General features: G+C 39.1%; 1 protein-coding gene across 1 annotated transcript in view; it reads right to left on the reverse strand.

Annotated features, from left to right (window-relative positions):
* The window catches only part of LOC127411182 (nidogen-2-like), a 75359-nt gene that overhangs the window by 31546 nt on the left and 22774 nt on the right, over positions 1 to 21039 (reverse strand). Inside the window, exons 2-8 of the mRNA XM_051646566.1 lie at positions 20061 to 20469; positions 19190 to 19492; positions 13018 to 13262; positions 8878 to 9368; positions 8226 to 8375; positions 3219 to 3464; positions 2009 to 2209 (exon numbers count right to left, since the gene is read on the reverse strand). Of these exons, the coding sequence (XP_051502526.1) occupies positions 2009 to 2209; positions 3219 to 3464; positions 8226 to 8375; positions 8878 to 9368; positions 13018 to 13262; positions 19190 to 19492; positions 20061 to 20264 (1840 nt within the window). The 5' untranslated portion in view covers positions 20265 to 20469. The remainder of the gene's footprint in view (positions 1 to 2008; positions 2210 to 3218; positions 3465 to 8225; positions 8376 to 8877; positions 9369 to 13017; positions 13263 to 19189; positions 19493 to 20060; positions 20470 to 21039) is intronic.

The following is a 21039-nucleotide window of genomic DNA, read 5'->3' on the forward strand; positions in this document are numbered from 1 at the left end:
TCACGTTCAGCAACAACAGCTTATTTTATGGTGCACTGAGATCAGACACTGCTTCCTGAAAGGAAATAAAGTAGACTTGATATGTCAAGAGCCAGTTCGTAGCTGATGTTTTTTTCACTTTTTATAGAACAAGCACTCCCTACCCCCCCGTGATCTCTATTTTTCAGCTGCCAGGGATGGACTGATTATGCTGTTAGTATTTAAATTAACTTAACTATCAACAGTTTGAGTTTGTTCTTTTTAAGCTATGCTAATGAATGCAAGACTGAGAGTTACATTGAAAGCTATTTGTAGTGGCATATTTACACTATGCTTAGCCCTGGCATAACATCATTTTTAAACCTGGGTTAAGTCAACTTTTTAACTCCGGGTTAAAAAAAAATTCACACTTGTAATTTTAAAAGAATGTTAGCACTGCTTTTAACCCTGGGTTATGAAACCCAGCTCCAAAGCTGTGAATTACTAGCCCAGGGTAAAGTATGAACAGTGTGAAACGTAGAACAAGATGACCCAGGATTATATATTTACTCTAGGGTTAAAAAAGTCCCAGAAGTAACAGTTTCAAGTGTGAAAAGCCCAACAGAGATCAAAGATCTGGGCTAGTAATAGAAAGGCTGTAGGTTCAAACTAGAGGTTTAACAGATATATCGGCACCGATAGTTCATTTTACAAACTATCGCTTATTAGCAAAAATCAAAGCAGATAGTTTTTTATTATTATAATATGTCCTCCATGGCTGGCACTATATTGTTCTAAAATATAACAGCAGCCTCAAGAGGTGAAATAAAAATAATCACCGACTCCGACTCAATGCGTGAGGAGGCAGGTGAGGAATGAGGACCTAAATGCAGCTTTTAATGGAAATCAAAGTACTCAGAATAAAACAAATCAAAACACGGGAAACCAGGCACAGAACATAACAACACATGTAAAGACTAACAAAGAAACCAGGGGAAACAAGGGCTTAAATACACATGGGCAAACAAGGAAACGAGGAACACCTGGGGAAAACAATCAGGGGAAAACCAATCATAAAATGAAACTACAAAAGGACTACAAACTAACAGGAAACAGGAACTAAACAAGAATTTCAACATAAAAATCAAAAGCAAAAACTCAGGGAATATGTGACAAAATGAGTGCTCCAAAGAGGTTTTGTTGTTCAGTAGATATAAGTTACTTTTGACTGATGGTGTGCTTAGTGAAAAAGACAAGTCTGTCTTTATATAGTTTCGGAATACCGGACAATTATGACAAGCCATCGTGATGATCTATTGTTTATGAATGATGATCTACAGTTTATGAATTACTGCTCATACAGTATTTATTAGCCTGTGTAACAAAGATTAATTAATAGTGTTTATATTGTAATACAATTTAGATGATTGTAAGAGTGTATATTTTGTTTCCCTTACGTGTTTGTGTGAGCTGAGGGCACAAACATTTCAAAATAAGAGTACCCGTGTATTTTGGGCTTGTTCATAGTTAAAAGTCCCGCGTTATGCACCAAATCTTATTTTGTTTTGGTCATAATTGGAATTTTGCTTGTACAAAAATTGCATCTGGGATTTTATTCATTTTGGACTCTTGTTGCCTCTATGTCTGTGCCCTTCACAGTAAGGAAAGACTAAGATTTTTTTGAACATTCAACAAATCAATTTGAAAAACTATCAGGCGATTAATCGGTTATCTGCCTTTTTTTACTAGCTTAGTAATCGTACTGCCAAAATCCACTATCGGTCAAGCTCCAGTTCAAACCCGATGATATGTGATCCATAAACATTACCATTGTGCCCTTGAGCAAGACACTTACATAATACTGAGAGTGTCAGCTAAATGACTAGCTTGTCAGATTCCAGCACAACCTATGTTGTGAATATAAAATTCACAATGTATTTCAATGTGGCAACATAAACTGAAATGAGATCAGAATCCAGAAACGTAAGTGGGCTGAGGATTCAAGGTAGAAATATGGAAAACTGTGCTTTTCAAGAAAAGAAAAACTCACATGAAGGATAATAGTGGTAGGTGTCTTTAAATGGCTCCATCTGCACTGTGGCACCAGGAGGTATGAAGGGTGTGCTGCCCTGTAAATGAGTATCCACACTGAGGTAGTTCTGAGTGTCCAAACCTGTGGCGGTCTGGAGGATGCTGAGACGCTGGTTACTGGGATAAAAGGTCACATCGGCACGGTGAATGAACTCCGCACCTGTGAAAAAAATCTTGCTTTTCAACTTGTGTTTTTAAAGGTTGTTAAAGTACAGTGTTGTAGCTTGGTCATTTTACTACTAACAAATATTAAGCAAAATCAGATCCAGATGAGGGTTTGCTGTCATTGATGCATAAATGAATTCATTCAGTTTTTTGCAGGTGAATTTAAAGGGACAGTACACAAACAAAAATGAAAATTCTGTCATCACCCCTCCCCCCACCCCACCATATGTTGTTAATATGACTTATATAACTTTTTTTCTTCTATGGAACACAAAAGAAGAAGTTAAGCAGAATGTTAGGGACTGACATCCTCAGTCACTATTCAATTTCATTGTTTGGCAAAAAAGATGCAGTGAAAGAGAATGCAGACTGAGGCTGTCAATCCCTAACATTCTGCCTAAAATCTTCTTTAGTGTTCCATGGAAGAAAGAAAGTAATTCTGGTTTGGAACAAAATGAGGGTTAGTAAATTATGACAGAATTTTCATTTTTGGATAAACTATCCCTTTAAGGCCATTTGTCTGCCAACTGACGCTCAACAGAAGTCGAGTGATGCAACAGGACAAAGGAGTAAACCAACATCATGATGGGTTCAACAGAAGAAAATACACCTTCTGGAGTGGCCCGACTGCAACCCAATTGAGATTCTTTAACTAAACATATTCAAAATTTTAAACTTACTTAGTTGCAACATACACTTTTTATCTAATGGTTGTTAAAATGCAGCGTTGTGGCTCGAAGAAATATATACTAAGTTGCCAAATAAGATCCAGATGGGGGTTATTATGGTGTTCGATGAACATTTGGGTTTTCAAAAAGAAAAGAAAAATGCTTTTTTACGCAAAGTGAAAACACCTGACTTAAAAATAGCCCTTGAGAAAAACTGTGTGATTCTCTTAGTGAGAACAAAAACTCTGAGCCTGAAATCTCTCGGCAGGAGACCATATGTTAAAACAATATACAATGCCATAAAACAGGTAGAAGATGAGCTCATGAAGGCCTCACCGGTGATACTGAAGCCATTAAAGCTATTTGGCAGCTCGAGGGCGAAGAGCCAACCAAATAGACCTCCAATGGGGGACACGGGCATGAGGGCCCAGCCCAGCAGTTCTGGGACCTCACTGATGGCAGTATACGCACGTCCATCACCCACCACGATGTAGGCATGGAGGTCGATGCTGTCAAGCTGAATTGGAGTCCCGCCAACCGATACGGTCCCCCTAACCTTTCCATTCACACGATGAGGGGCACCTGACAGGACAAGATGAAGACAAAGTCATACATGGTACATAAGCTCTGAATGATCTAGTCAACTATTTTATTCGTTAACTTAAAGGGATAGTTCACCCAAAAATGAAAATTTTCTCATCATTTACTCATCCTTTTGCCATCCCAGATGTGTGACTTTCTTCTGAAGAACACAAACAAAGATTTTTACAAGAATATCTCAGTTTTGTTGGTCCATTCAATGCAAGTGAATGATGGCCAGAACTTTGAAGTTCCAAAAAGCATATAAAGGCAGCATAAAAGTAATCCATACAACTCCAATGGTTAAATCCATGTCTTCAGAAGCAATATGATAAGTATGGGTGAGAAACAGATTAAATCCCTTTTTATTATAAATGTCCACTTTCACTTCCACATTCTTTTCGCCACCTACTGGGGAGGAAGGAAAATGTATACAAAAAAAGGACTTAAATTGATCTTTATTGCTTCTAAAGACATGTATTTATCCACTGGAGTTATATGGATTTCTATTATGCAGCCTTTATGTGCTTTTTGGACCTTCAAAGCTCTGGCCACCGTTTAATTGCATTGTATAGACCTGCAGAGCTGAGATATTTTTCAAAAAATCTTGGTTTGTGTTCAGCAGGAGAAAGAAATCACACACATCTGAGATGGCATGAGGGTGAGTAAATTATGAGAGAATTTACATTTTTTGGGTGAACTCCCTTTAAGGGGCACCTGCAGTCTGGAGTCTTCATCTCATGAGACTTATGTCTTAAAAGTCTTTATTCTCATGTGGAAGTATTTTTTTTTTTTTTTTCAAAAGTACCCCATTAGGGGTAAAATTAAAGAAACAGTTCACCCAACCCAACTATGAACAAAAAAAAAAAAATGTATCATTACTGATGTCAACCATGGCGTATGGACTACTTTTATGGTGCTTTTTGGTCTTCTTTTGGAACTTGAAAATAGAAAACCCAAGTTAGTAAATGATGACATAATTGTTTTTTTTTTTTTCCTTTACAGAAAGTGGATGATTGTGCACCTTTAAGAAACCACTTTACCTGTAAACGGGTCTAGTAAGCTATGGTTCTTCCAGTTCCTCAGCTGTTTCTGAGTGATTCTGTCCCACACACTGAGAAAGGCAAGGCTGTTCTCACTGACAAAAATCTGAAGCGGTAGGTTTTCCCTCTCCAAAACCTCCTCGCACCACCTCCCTCTCAGAGAACACAAAGCTCCTACTGTACACATGCATATCCGACAGCTGAGGAAGCTTTCCACAGAATATTTTGTCTCAGACACAAATATCTGTCATTCAGCACAACCCAGACATGTCACTTTGAAAGAAGGCTCAAGTTTTCTTTCACACATAGGCTTAGAGTGGATCTTCACAGGTAGATTAGAGTCAAATAAGGTCAATGTGATGTCACTGACTTCAGAATATTGTGCTCCTCAAGCCACATGATGGCCGTTGAATGATTTACCAGGGGAATGCCTGTCAAGTTTTACAAAAGACCATGGGAGGAAATTCACTAAGAATGAATTGCGCCCGCAAAGACAGCATTGTTTATTTGGACGCACTGTCTGCACTGTTTTAGCACCCAATTCAGTAAAGAATTAAGCAATTATGCAGGTAACAGTGCAAAATTTTGCGTGTCCAAAACTTTAGCGCAATTCCAGATCTTGCCGGTCAGTTCTGGTGCAAGGTTGTTGGGATGCAGAGGACTTTAGCAATCAGGCATATTTTACTAGTGTAACCCGTTCTGTTTGCCCCGCACCGAGCTGGATCCGGCGTTAGCCGGCATGGGAGGCGGGCATGCTAACGAGGAGGCTAAAGGCTACAACCTCTAATGTCAGTAACTAGTGCGCCTCTTGAGGCCAGGGGAGTGAGGTTTACACATACCTCACAGCTATCACATACCAGCTGGCTCCCATTACATTCATCCCCCTTAACCTCACTCCCATCCAGGTCACGGCACCAATGTAACCGGTCCTGTTCGACCCACTCAGAGCGGGATTCGAACCGGCATCTGCCGGCATGGGAGGCAGGCATGCTAACAAGGAGGCTAAGGCTAAGGCTACAGTCCCTAGCGTCAGTCGCTATTGCGCCTCTTGAGGCCAGGGGAGTGATGTTAACACATACCGCACAGCTATCACGTACCAGCTAGTTCCCGTTACACTCACTCCTCTAAACCTCACTTCCATCTAGGTCACAGCACCACTGTAACCAGTCCTGCTCGACCCGCTCCGAGATGGGATTCAAACCGGCATCATCCGGCATGGAAGACAGGCACACTACCGAGGAGGCTAAAGTCTATGGCCCCTAGCCTCAGTCGCTAGTGCACCTCTTGAGGCCAGGGGAGTGAGGTTTACACATACCGCACAGCTATCACGTACCAGCTTACTCCCGTTACACTAGGACTGTACAGTATCACTCGACCACTACAATCCAGGCACATGCTTCAGTTCTTTAAAATGCTGAAAGTGCGCTCGACTACACCGTGCATTTGGCTGTACGCCTGGTTATAACGCTCTTCATCTAATGAATTCCTGCTCCCATGATCAGTAGAAAATGTACACAAACATTTCCATTTAATACAATTCTGTTTAACACTTGCAGTAATAGCACAACCTTTATCAGAGTGCAACAGTCTGTTCTGGAAGTAAAAATACCATAAATTTTTTAAATAATACCCATTATCCTAAGGGGAAACAACCCACCAATGAGGGAATTGCGGCGAACAAAGGACGCCAAACAAGCCCTGCAGCACTCGCCCACTCCCATGACACACTGTGAATGATGCCATTGAGTCGTTCTCCCTACACTCTCAAACTACTGGTATATTTAGATATATCTGAATATTTTGCAATAAAATTGTTATAAAAAATTACCATTGTTTATATACTTATAATCAACAACTTTAAAGCAACAGTTTTAGATTTTCCATTGTTTTTAATTTGATTTTGTAATTTGCAGTGGGATTGTAGTTCATTCCCTAATGAAAGATGTTAAGCACACAGTCTTGTACCTTTGTCTTTTTGTCCAATTTTTGAATCCTTTTTTTCTATAAATTAAAGTTTGTAATGTTGTGATTTACCTCGGAGCTGGTTTGGTTCATGGCTTAGGACTCTTCTATAAAAGATTTTATGAAATTCCTATAGAAAAAATCAATGGAAAAAACACTTCACGGAACTAAAATGGCTACAAAAGTGGGCGGGCACTGTTACACTCTATTGTGCAAGGCAAATAGCACTGAGTTTTGTGAATAAGGCACAATCTATCATGAGCATAATTTATACAGAAAGGAGGCGTGTTTGCGATGAAAGAATGACAATGACTACGCCTGCGCAAAAACAGTCATGTGCCAAAGATCACCGGTGATTTCCAACAAAAAAAAACTCCGACAAAATCTTTGTGGCAGACACAACTATTAGGGAAAAAATTACAACAGCCTGTTAAGAGTAATGTTTGCCAATTACAGAAAATTAGTGGCCCATACTATACGCCAGTGGCGATTTCTCAGGGCCAGTATAGCCTTCTCTGCTGGCGTAACATGCCTAATAAATACATATTTTTTCATCCTTTCATTCTCATTGACCTTTCGCTTTCCACTCCTAATTCATCTACAAACGAATAGCAAAAAACAAAACGTTGTCCAATCAGAATTTATTCCTCAAGCACGTTCCTAAGCAAAGTGTGACAACTGTTTCACAAATCGCATGCCCGAAGCCATGCCAAAGCAGCACATGAGTCTGAGCTCCACCCCGCCCAATTTCCGCAGAATCCCTCAACACTGCAGTGAATAGGCATCTAAAGTCAGACTGCCAGATTCATCAGCCAATCAGACTGATTTATTTGTTCTTGGTGGGTGTGGTCTTTAAGATATGTCCCAGTCCAGGCCTTCTAGCTGGCCTTGAGTGACGCAATCACACTTTAAGTGATGTACGTAAATTGAAAGCGATGAGCGCGAAATCTTGTTGACGAGACGGCTGTCATCACTGCTTCATCACCAATGAGAAAGAGATCCTTATGGATTTAAAAATGATCGAGCGATTCATTAATTAAACTGGAAAGGAGGAATGATTTTCACTTCAAGCAAACTGGTAAGTGCTTTTGCATTGTTATAGCAACATCAGGAGTTTTCCAAGTGTAAATTAGGCTGCTTGAGCATTCAGTGTCGGATCAAGTTTTGAAAAGTAACCGTGTACCCAGATGAAAGAAAATTTATTGCAAGCAAAATTTTAATTGCAAATGTTATTAGAGAGCTTTTTCTTGGTATTAGACCTCCTTGATTCTGGCTTTCGTGCGTGGACATGTTTTTAAAATGTCAATTGGTATTATTAGTTGACTGCCACGTAATGTATGATGGGCATACAGTGTCTTATTCACTGTGAAACTGTGTTGTCTTATTGGCATGAATCACACTGAAGGCCAGACTTAAAATGCACGGGCCGTGGCTGCTATACGCAAATGTTGCAGTCAGTTAAAAATGAGGTTCGGGCTGAGAGACTTGGCTACATTAGTGGTGCTAATCTGACAGGAAATAACTGCATAGCATTAGCATACCTAACCAATACAAAGTGTGTGCCAAATCGAGTGTTTATCAGAAGATTCCTTCACATTAAAAAAAATTCTACTTTTTGCCTAAAAATAGTGTTGGGAGAAAAAAAGTTGGTAATGCATTCCCAGAGGTGTATTCCCAAAGGTCTTACATTCAGAACAATGTAATGTTATATGTGGCTTTTACAACATTTCTTTATACAACACTCCTATCCCAATCTTACCGTTTGGCAGGCAGTGGTGGCCATTGCCGTAGAATCCAGAGTTGCAGTGACAGCAGAAGCCAGTGGAATAGTCCATGCAGCGTGCGTTCTGGTGGCACTGTTGTTGGACGTGCTCACAGGTCTCTTTATTATCAGTGGAGTACTGGATCACTGCATAAAAGAGACAATATAGTGAAAGATATATAGACCTTTTGACCAATTTATTTTTTCTTTGACCTTTCCAGTCATTTTTGATTACTGGATGAGGGTTTTAAAAAAATATTTTATAGCATCAACTAACAAATAGCAAATTGTTAGGCCAGATATTGCCAGGCCTAATTATCTGCCAATATTTGGCCAAGAACCATGCCTGCTAGTCCCAGTTCTACTAATATCTACCAAAGTCTACTAATAGCCTTGTCTACAGATTATATACATTTTCGGTTTTCAAGTGTCTTTAGTGAATATTAAGTTAACATTGTATAAAATGGTGGGGTGGTGGTTAGTGAACAAGACACAGGATTTAGCGCTGAAAAGGGTGCAAATGTTGAGTGAATTTGCCTCCCAGTGTACATTTGCTAACATTACATTGCATAATATAGAATAATCAGCATATATTTACATTGGTTACTGAAAACCCCATATTGTCTGATCATAATCATTAAACTCTTACCTTCAGAGTCAAAGTTGACTTTCTCCTCAACACTGAACACTTGGCCACCAGAGGTATGGGGTGGGACATCCTTCAGGCGGTTTGGGTACACCTGCAGTATAGCGTGCTTTGGTAGTGGCCGCTGCGGTTGAGGCTGGGTCACATCCTCTGGAGGGAGATTATGGGGTTCTGGCTGAGGAAACTCCCCTGGACCAGAAACTGATGGCTGGAGAGGAGAATGATCAAGGGGCGCTGCCTGGTTGAGACCCTCCAGTAAAGAGGAGTCCTGCTCCGGCTCAAGAAAATCTGTAGTGGTGGGATCCTGGAAGTCTGGATCGATGTGGTACTCATCCTCATCTGTTTCTGTGTAGTCTTTTTCAGGGAACTCAGCATCCAGAACTGGGGAAGCTACGACTGAAACGGCCTCATGTTGAGCAGGAACAACATTCTGGAAGGAATATCTGTTTCCAATGTGAAAGAGCCAAACTCCAGGCAATCCTGTGTTACCCTTCCTGAGGAGGGTTAAATACAAGTACTTATTCAAGTCAAGTACTGAAATCCATATATTCAGATGGATGAAATAACATTTCCCTAAGAGCTATGGTGCAACAAAGGAAAATATAAATACATATACTTGTATACATAATATAAGTACAACCCTAATTCCGAAAAAGTTGGGACAGTATGAAAAATGCTAATAAAAACAAAAATGAGAGATTTGTAAATTATATTCACTCTTTGCTATATTGAAAGCACAACAGCTACACATTATATGATGTTTTAACCTGTGAATTTCATTGTTTTTTGTTTTTTAAATGTACAGTAATTTCAAATCAGTTGATTGCAACACACTCGAAAAAAGTTGGGACAGTTGAGTGTTTACCACTGTGAAACATCACCATTTTTCTAATAACATTTATTAAGCATTTGGGCACTAAAGACACAAGTTTGTTAAGTTTAGAAAGTGGAATTTTCCCCCATTCATCCATTATGTAGGTCTTTAGCTGCACAATTGTATGGGGTCTTCATTGCCGTATGGTGTGCTTCATAATGCACCACACATCCTCAACTGGAGGCAGGTCAGGACTGCAGGCCATTCTAACACCCACACTCTCTTCTTACACAGCCATGCACTTGAAATCCGGGCAGTATGAGGTTTGAAGTTGTCCTGCTGGACAATGCAGGGACGTCCCTGGAAAAGACGGTGCTGGATGGCAGTATATGTTGCTCTAAAATTTGTACATATCTGTCTGCATTCATGGTGTTCTCACAGATGTGCGAGTTACCCATGCCATGGGCACTGACACACCCCTGGCCCATACACTGACCAGACACTGGCTTTTGGACCTGATGCTAATAACAACTTGGATGGCTCTTTTCCTCTTTGGCCTGGATAACATGATGGCTTTGTTTTTCAAAAACTTTTTGAAATGTGGACTCTTCAGACCAAAAAACACAGTTCCACTGTTCTACTTTCCATCTAAGATGAGACCAAGCCCAGAGAAGTCGGCAGCGCTTCTGGACAGTGTTTATGTCTTTGCATAGTAAAGTCTTAACTTGCAGGCAAAAGTTATCCAACATTTATATCACCCATATGAAAAAGTAATTGCCCGCCCTCCTCCCCCCCACACTAAACTTATGCCGCCTTCATGTGAACTAGGGAAGCTCGTAGCTCCGAGTTGGGCATTCGTTACTACGGCATGTTACGCATTCAAATGGGAAACAAAATACAGAAGAATCCAAACAAACAAATGCACAACGAATGACGGCAAAAGCTCTTTTTTTGTTGTACCGTTGAATAAACATAAGTCAGTATACCTGCATCCCTTATACACAACATATATGATTCATTAATACATGGTATCTAACAAATTATTAATTAATTTGCTTAAAACAAACGGCGAAGGGCTAGTCATTAGTTGACGGTCATACAGTGCTGGAAAAAAGTATTTGCCCCATCCTGATTTCTTCTATTTTTGTGTATTTTTCATACTAAATTAATTTTGATCTTCAAATGAGATGTAACATAAAACAAAGGCGACCTGTGTAAACACAAAATACAGTTTTCAAATATAGATTTTTTTATTGAAGCAAAAAAGTTATCCAACACCTAATGTATATCACCCATGTGAAAAACTAACTGCCCCCTTAAATTTAATAGTTGGTTGTGCCACCTTTAGCAGCAACAACTGCAGCTAAACGCTTCCAATAACTGGAGATCAGTCTTTCACAGCGCTGTGGTAGAATTTTGGCCCACTCTTCTTTGCAGAACTGCTTTAGTTCAGCCACATTGGAGGGCTTTTGAGCATGAGCTGCCTGTTTAAGGTCCTGCCACAGCATCTCAATCGGGTTCAAGTCAGGACTTTGACTGGGCCACTCCAAAACTTGAATTTTGCGTCTTTTGAGTCTGGATCATTGTCTTGCTGCATAATCCAGTTGCACTTGAGCTTCAACTCACAGACTGATGACCAGACGTTCTCCTTTAGGACTTTCTGGTAGAGAGCAGAATTCATGTTTCCCTCAATTATTGCAAGTCACCCTGGCCCTGAAGCAGCAAAGCATCCCCACACCATCACACTACCACCACCATGCTTGACCGTAGGTATGATGTTCTTTTTGGAATTCTGTGTTTGATTTACGCCAGATGTAACTGGACCCCTGTCTTCCAAACAGTTCCACTTTTGACTCATCAATCCACAGAACATTCTCCCAAAAGGTTTGAGGATCATCAAGGTGTGTTTTGGCAAAATTCAGATGAGCCTTAATGTTCTCCTGGGTTTGAAGTGGTTTTCGCCTTGCTGCTCTTCCATGGATGGCATTTTTGGCCAGTGTCTTTCTGATAATGGAGTCATGAACACTGACCTTTATTGATGTGAGAGAGGCCTGCATTTCCTTGGATATTGTCCTTGGCTTATTTGGGACTTCCTGGAAGAGTCGTCGCTGTGCTCTTGGAGGAATTTTGGAAGGTCGGCCACTTCTGGAAAGGTTCACTACTGTGCCACGTTTTTTCCATTAGGAGATAATGGCTCTCACTGTGGTTCTTTGGAGTCCCAGAGCCTTTAAAATAACTTTGTAACCCTTCGCAGACTGATGTATTTCAATCACCTTTTTCATCATCATTTCTGGAATTTCTTTCGACCTTGGCATAGTGTGCTACTGGGTGCCAAGCCAACTTCATGCTGCTGAAAAAGTTCTATTTAGGTGTTGATTTGATTGAACAGGGCTGGCAGTAATCAGGCCTGGCTGTGTTTAGTCCAGCTGAACACCATTATGAATGCAGTTTCATAGATTTGGGGATTTAGTAACTAGTAATAACCAGTTGGTATTGGATAATTTTTTGCTTCAATAAATAACATTATCATTTAAAAACTGTATTTTGTGTTTACTCATATTGCCTTTGTTTTATGTTAGATTTTGTAAAAAAAAATTAAACAATTTAGTAAGAGATATAAACAAAAACAGAAGAAATGGTAGGTCTTGCAAAATCATTGTTTCCCATCATCTTTCATGTAGACACCCCCCTTCCAAAGTCCCAACTCGGAAACTCAGGTATCATATAGATAGAATTACGACTTTCCCACTCATAAATACGACTTCGCTGGGTCATTCATGTGCTCGGAACTTGTAATTACGATATTTCTGACTCCACTTGAAGGGCGCATTAGCCAAACTTTTAGCCAACTTCATGCAGTTGAAAATGTTTTGTAATTGATGATTTGATTGAAAAGGGCTGGTAGTAATCAGTCCTGGGTGTGTTTAGTCCAGCTAGTGGCTAAGGGGGCAAATACTTTTTCACATTGACCCAGTTGGTATTTGTGTTTACTCAGATTGCCTTAGTTTTATGTTAAATGTAGTCTGAATATCTGAAACAATTTAGTATGAGATATACAAAAAACCAAAAAAAAAGAAATCAGGATGGGGCAAATGCTTTTTCACAGCACTGTAGCTACCTCAACATTGTTAAAGACTATTATGTCAATTACTGATGAATATATGGTTAATTTGTTTTTATTTTTTAGGTTAGATTTTAGGTGTTTAGGTTTTTATTATAAATGACATGAAATGGGGGAAAACTATGTTTTCATTTTCATTTATTTTCCTATAAGATACCATACCACACCTCACAGCTTTGTTAACAATTCAACATTTTGACACACTTACTGATAAAGGTTTTTGAGGGACTGTTCATCATTGCTGGTGACACTGTAGTATGGCCCCTCCGTCCGAGAGAAAAAGAAGTAGGACAGCTCTCCTCTGGTGAAGCCCACGCGAGCTGGAATCTCTATTTCAACATTGTAAGATTCTTTGGGCCGCGTTCCAAAAAACTGCAGCCCATCCTCTGGGTAAAGGAAGAGCGCGTAAGTATCCTTCTCGTTGTATGCAAGCACCACTTGGAATGTGTTTATCTACAAAAAGAGAAGTGAAGGCCATTACTCAGGAATTTTATTACATAGCCCAGCATTCTGTGTAGCGCTTTAGAAGGTAATAAATAAATAATACATATATTATAAATTATAAATATATTATTGTAAATATTCCATTATGTAAATCCATCTAAAGCTGTTTATTTAAGACATCCTAACCCCGCTTACTTTCTCACGTTCTGAAAAAATGGATACAGTTTTGCGTTCTGATTACACGAGATACAAAATGGAAATCTCTTCAACTGAAACCCAAATATGGTGTTTCCAACCACTTCACAGATTTTACAAGGTACTAGTAACCCACCAAATGTAAACCATACCCACTTCCATAATGTGATGTGTTTCCAAGTGAAACAGAAATTCAGTGAGGAAAAATATTAATTGGTAATTGATTGGATCATGAAAAGTAAGCTCAACCGACAGCATTTTTGGCATAATGTTGATTAAAGGGATATGAATTTCGACTTGTGCCTCCTGTTCTTTAATATCAAGGAAAAATCTGGGTTACAGTGAGGCACTAACAATGGAAGTGAATGGGACCAATCTGTAAATGTTAAAATACTCACTGTTGCAAAAGTATAGCCACAAGACGTAAACAATATGTGTGTTATCATAATTTTAGCATGATCAAATTGCTTACTAATCTTTTCTGTTTAAAGCTAATTTAATGACTTCGTTGCCCTGACAACATAATAGCGAAAACCATAATCCAGCAAAAACTGTGATTTTAAAAAACTTTACAGCTCAAATAGTACACAAGTTGTCACAGAAGAATTAATGTAAGTACTTTTATAAAATTATAAGCTTCATATTTCTGCCTTTAAATCCTCCAAAAACTGGCCACATTCACTTCCATTGTAAGTGCCTTACTGTAACCTTGATTTTTGCTTTTTTTTAAAGGTGCAGTATGTAACAATTTTTATGTAATATTCGCCTTTTTTTTTGCCAATGTGTGAATGGCTTGTAATGCAACTTAAAAAAATGAGCCCTTCCCGGACTTCCTAGGTTGCCTATTAAAGCCTGTAGACTGATTTTCATGCGAAGGGAGCGGGTCGCTTTTGCCGGGAAAATCCAAAGGATGTGACGATTATGCGTGCTCCCGAGAGCCTTGCCTCAGTGCTTCTTTCCGCTATTCAACAGCGACAACAGTCTGCAACACTAGGTAACGTTATCTTAGAGATGGAATCCAGCAAACATCCGGCTCCCAGCACAACACCGACATCCTACACATACTCAGAGTAAGCCAAAAAAAAAAAAAAAAAATATATCGATTTACTGAATCCCGTCTGGCTAAGTGGGAACGTGATTGTTGTCGAGCGAAAACTAGAGTGAACATCAGCAGGGCATTTGATTCCTGGAGGGACCTTCGTTCGGTTTTAGGGATCAAAACCGACCCTGAATTGGCGTTCTTCTTATTGGACAGGTAAGCTTACATAACTGCAAAGCATTTGAAATATAGTGCCATAAGGATTGATCTGTGTAATTTTAGCTAACTTGATCTTGCCTGCACAGTAACTGTCACACTGTTAATCTGTAATTATTCAGCAAGGTAAACTACAATAACACATGAAATGAATGCTAGACAATGTTCAAGATAATGCAAAAAGCTCAATAGGTCTAAATGTCAGTTGTGATGGAATCACATCAATACTGAATTGTGTCAACATATTTATAATGTACAGTCTATTTTATAAACAGCTACTGTTATCATCCACCAAATTTAGCTAACAGCTATTGATAAAGCTGGCTAGCTAGCTAACGCCGACATAGACTATCGTATAAATGCAGTCAATGTTTCATGCAAAGAAAAGTGATTACTTCAATCTACAGTCTCGCATAGTCAGACCTATATCCACACTTTGTTTTAGCCCTGTTCCAGCACTGGAGAGTCAAATATAATATGCAGTCTCAAAGTTTGTAGTAAAACAATCATAACTGTGTAATTGTAATTATGCTACCTCATCTGTCAGCATGATGCCAGTGAATCCTGTTGTCTCTTTGCACATTACGTCATTGTTTTGGTCGACTCTCTATGGAGAGTGTGCACGAGCAACAGGTAGCTGGATGCAGTTCACTTATCGGCCACAGGTGTCATTAATAACAAGGGTTTCTGAATCTTACATACTGCACTTTTTTTAAAGAAAAGGAGAGATTTTATTGCTCTCTATTTAATCATTATTTATTTATTTATTTATTTATTTCAGGAATCAACATTATGCCACAAATGCTGTCCATTGACCTTAACTTGTATTGAGCCCGGAATATTCCTTTAATTAAGAGTTTCTAGCAAGAAATGACTATGGAATTTCAACAAAGATATTAAGATGCCCCCACCCCTCAGCCTCTCACTCTCTCCATCTCTCCTGTACACATACAGAGGATGTGTGTGAAATTCCTCTCCTCTGTTTTGTAATCCAAGCTTACCCTGAGTGGCGCTATCACCTCCACCAAAAAAAAAAAATACTTCCAGTGAGACAATGCTGCATCTGGCTTTCAGAGAGCTCCAGGCTGCCTAATTCCCCAGCATGTATGCTTACACATCACTACCCAATCCCCTCACCCAACCCTACGGCCTTCAGTTTCAAACTCCTAATTGCAGACCCACACTGCCTCTAAGCAGTGTAGAAACACACCCATAAACAAGATTGTTTAAAGATGTTATAGTATGGTATTAGGTCCCACTTAGCAAGGCCATGCCAAGCATATGTACTTGAGAATAGCAATAATCGGTTTGAACTTCATATGTTCATGAATCTACCGATAAATGATTAATCTAATTTCTTGTTACACAGAAGACAGAAAGTTAGGTTTGGAACATCATTAGGGTGAGCTAACGATGACAGAATTTTCTTGTTTGTGTGAATTATCCCTTTAAGTGGTTGACAGAACCAAGTCTAGGTTGGATCTCCAATGTTCATGGAGTAACACCTCAATAAGCCTATTCTCCTTCCATCAAGAGAACATCTGCTCAGATACAGACATCTGGGGGCCTGAAGAAGATACAGGCCGAGATAAAGCTGTGGTAAATCCCAAAGGAAAACACAAGAGGTAATCCAAAGTTTTCCACCATTAAAAACCTCCTGAGCTTTTCCAAATTCTGGAGAATCTCTGGAGAAACTGTGGAGAATCCAGCCGGAAACATAGTAAATCAACTCAAGGATGTGCTTCCTTTAAACAACCCCCATGGCTTAATCTATTGTAATCAAGTGAAATTTAGAAAGCAAACATTGCATAAGATTGTAAACACTTGTGAGAGCAAGCATGCAGAGCGACAGGACTATTGAGTCAGGAAAGATGACTGGGGATTGACTTTCCACCCAATAACCCTGAAAGAGCCAAACAGTGGGAAGCCAATATAGAGTGGTGCAAATTTTTCACATTTATTACGTATCTAATTCTGGCATCTTTATAAAATATTGGCAGCCTAGATATCACACTAGAATTTAGTATGTTGTTTGTGGCTACCTCAGCATTGACTGCATTTGATTCTTTAATGAACATGTTAATATATTTGCACAACCAGTAAAATGTTTGGACGCATTTCACTGAACATATGCCTATGTGCTTGGAATTAGTTTTGAATTTCTTTCTAAAATAATTTGAATTGGTTAGTAAAGGAAAAGCAGCCAACAAGTACGCAGCATACATGGAAACTCCTCAGATGGCACCTTATGAAGTTGGTTAAGAGAATACCCAGAGTGTGTAGAGCTGAAATCTAGACAAATATATATATATTGTTCATTACATTGGGGGGGGAGTAGGTGTGTACTATAGAGAAAGTATGTAATGTATATACTGTATATTCCAGAGGAACTCCAGATGTTATTTACTCTGTCTGAGGATACAACTGTCCCTATGGAACTCCAGAAAACAGAAATGGCTGTCTCCACAGCCAATGAATAATAAATGATAACATTTTATGAGCTGAACAGCTGTCTCTACTCAGCAGTTTGGCCTGCAGAAAAGAATGGCCCATTCATTAATGCTCATAAGAATACATCAGCGACTCTCTGAATTCTGTTCTGTATGTTTTAAACCATCTCAGCTGAAATCATTCCACTTAAACACTGTTGGGGAGTGACTAGCTAAAAGTAGCAATGCTAATAGCTTACTTAGCCTACATTATTCAGAAGCATGACAGTAGTTCAGCTATTTCACAACAATGAAGCTTTTCGAGTAACAAGCAACTTACGAGTAGCGGACGATGTAGCGTCACAAAACGCTATTTCCGACACATTGTATTGTGCAAACCAAAGAAGTAATCAAACCTAAACCGTCCTCCCTTTCCTCATTTGTTGGGTTGGGTACAAAATATTTAAGTGACTTGGTTCGTTGGGACGGTTCATGAAACAGTTAAACACTTCACAGATTCACTTATAGGCCTATGTAACATTGAGAGCTCCAACTCATTTTAGGGAATCAGTTCGTTCGGATGGTTTGCGTAAAGCTGGCGTTACACTAGCCAATTTTTCCAGCGATTTTCAGGTGTGAGCTTCATTCCCAAAATCGCCAGCCAATAGGTGAGAGACGGAGCGCGCATAAGCATCTGCCAGCGGGAGGTCGCTAATCACTTGACCGTTGGGACTCTCTGTTGAGTTAGTGGACAAGTTAAAGCAACGGGGAAAAGGATCCTTTATGTCGAAAAAAAAATTCTGTTGCCGGGGCAGGCTCTTGTGTTCTCGTAAAGTGAACAATGAGCTTCTTATTTTACTGAAGAACTGACAAGACATCAAGCTGACCTGAACATTTTCATTGCACTCAGTTGCATATCATCACAAACGCTGATTGTTAACTATAGTGATTCTGTCACCAAGTGTTTCTCCACACTAAATAATGACTAATGAAATCAGAAAAGGGAGGCACAACAGTCTGTTTTTATTGAACGTAATTTCTTTACTCACTGAAAGCTGCATATGGAAATACGAGTTCTACAGCAAGCCTCGAGGGGATAAATACGCAATCACACTTTCACAAGGTAAAGTTACTCCATGAACTACATCCTAAATCACTCTTTTACCATTATTTATGCTCACGCAGTACTTGTCATTTCTGCGAGCTCCACATGATGGGAAATCAGAGAGAGTTGCGGTGAGTCGGTATGTTTGTCACCCCTCCACCATTCTTACTCGGCAATTGTGTCATATCTCCGACTGAAGAGAGCGAGATCTCAGCAAAACAGTCAGCAAGTGTGACACCCTTGGCCAAAATCGAGTTGTTTGGAGTCTGCTAGTTTGACGCTTAAATGAACCAGTTCAAATAAATGATTCACTGATTCACTTGAGACCCTGTGTTGCAGAAGTTGCTGCGTCTTCACTGTACAAGTGAAATTGCTGTTGCTTTTTCACAGTTCAACACTAATTTTAAGCATTTAAGAAAAAGCCTTTAAATTAAAAGGTGTTTAGAAGGATAATCAAGAAATCAAATTCAGTCAAATGGTGTCAACACTTTTAACTGGTAGTGTATATTGACACAGTTGTCGACAGACATTGACATAGCTTCTAATACAATAAAGCTTGACAAGGACTTAATTAAAACAATTAGCCTATCAGCCCCCTAAACAGTGTGCTTTGATCATCTTAAGCCTTTCAAGACATTACTTAGCATTTCTTTTGGAATGTGAAGTGTGAATAAGAGAAATGCTTGAACAATTAGGAGCAGTCCTATCCCACCAATTGTTCCTGTGAATTGCAGGTAAAATGAAAGGCTCTGGGTAGATTAACAGGCACCGGGGAGACGGTATTATACATATGTGCAGACGCCCTTTAGGCCTAAGATTAGAAGAGAGAGGGAGAGACTAAATTGGGACAGACCTCAGATGACCAGTTTTGATAACCTCTGCCTAAAGGGAGCTCAAGGTAATGCCAGACCTTAAGGGTCACATTTGGTACCACTCCAAGCAGTGCTCTTACCCGGTTGGATGGGGTAGAGCTGTGGGTGACCTCCTCATAGGCTGATACGTTCTCCCAGGTGGCGATAAAGGCATGGGTAGGGGTGAATGTAGCGTCTGAAAAGCCTCTCTTCACATCCGCTTCCACTTGCTTCAACACGGTAGGGGACTCCGTCTGCCGGTAGTAGATGGATCCTTTTCCCTTACTGGTGTCAATGTCTGCCAGGAAGGGGGCGATGACAGGGAAGTCGGTTGGGAAGCTGTCATCCACATACTGTTTCTCCATGGGAAGATCCTGAGTTGAGATGATTCCATTGGTGGCCACCTGGAAAGAGACAAATAAAATAATTCAAGGGACAAAACAAAATGAAAACAGGGTTATGCAGTACGTAAAACTTTTAATGAAGTCATGGGTTAAAGTTAACACAGACAACAATTATATCAGTGTAAAGTGTCTCCCTGACAAAAATAATATTCCCAAAATTACCTTATTTACAGTACATGGCATGCCCAAAGGATATGCTTGATATATTATCTTTTTCAAACTTTTTAGAAGTCTTCGACTCGTCTAAATATTATTTTATCTAATGCACTAGATTAGATTAGTTATTTCTAGCTAGAATAGATCTCATTTCCTGAGTAAACCTAAATTGAAGGCTAAACCATTGAAAAACATATTGCTCCATATAGGAATTTATAGGGAATTTTATAGGAAATTATGTATATACTAAATGACAATGTAAACTTCTGTCAATGACATAGAGTAGATACATAGAGTAATTGATAACATGGGATCAGACTTTTTCAATCCACTGTTACAGCTTTTTTATTATGTATTCTAGCAATAACAAACATTATCAGACAAATGGGTTAAAAACTGCACGTGTACTTACATATAGATTTCTGAAGGACGCCTCATAGAAGTACATGGGTTTAGTCAGAGTTATCACTTTGGAAGTCTCATCGTCCCCCTCTTGCAGAGTGACATCGCCGGAAAACATCCCATATGGATACATGTCTTGTCTTTGAATGGCTGCAACATGATAAACCGTCCATGAAAGTTTCAAAAAGAATACCGCTATTTTGTCCCACGTCATTTTAATGAACAGTAACTACACATTCAGCTACTGTAGATTCTGCGCGCCTCAGAATGGATGAATGACAGAGCGCTGTGATGTCTGGAGACACTAAAGGTATAAGTTTGTGATCCAGCACTGGAGAAACGGGAGGGATGTGGGAGGTCACGAGATGTTGATTGGCTACAGTCCCTTGACGGGTGATACGCTGGACATTTGAGAGAGCCTTTAGAAAAAGAAAAAGAAAAAAAGACTTTGCAAGAGGAATGTCTTAATTCATTTCATGGAAAAATGTCTTACAATTATTTATTGAAATACATAAATTAATAAATTGTGATTATTATTATTACTTTATTATTATTATTAAATAACAACATTAAATTAAATAATACATATTTTATTAACTCATTTTTAAAGGAGTCCTCTTGTTTTAAAAATGAAAATTAATTTTGCAATAATCTTTACTGGATGGTAATAACTGAATTAAGAATAATAGCTTAGAATAAAAAATAAAAAAAAATTTAAAAAAATAAATAAAAAAAATCTTCATTAAAGGACCAATGTAGGCCTATTTGGTTTATTCCCCCTTATAAATTAGTTTGAACTATTTTAATAAATAAATAATAAATAAATGCAATCATAAATAAATTAAGAATACCTGTAGGCCTATCTAAAATATTTAATCAGTTATCAAATATCATGCTTTTTCCTGCTTTCTTATAGCCTAATCGCCCATGTTGTTTTTCACAGCGAGTTTTACTTTGTTTAATTGTAATATAATTAATTATAATTAATC

The sequence above is a fragment of the Myxocyprinus asiaticus genome, chromosome 20 (assembly GCF_019703515.2).
Source record: "Myxocyprinus asiaticus isolate MX2 ecotype Aquarium Trade chromosome 20, UBuf_Myxa_2, whole genome shotgun sequence".
Taxonomy (NCBI): domain Eukaryota; kingdom Metazoa; phylum Chordata; class Actinopteri; order Cypriniformes; family Catostomidae; genus Myxocyprinus; species Myxocyprinus asiaticus.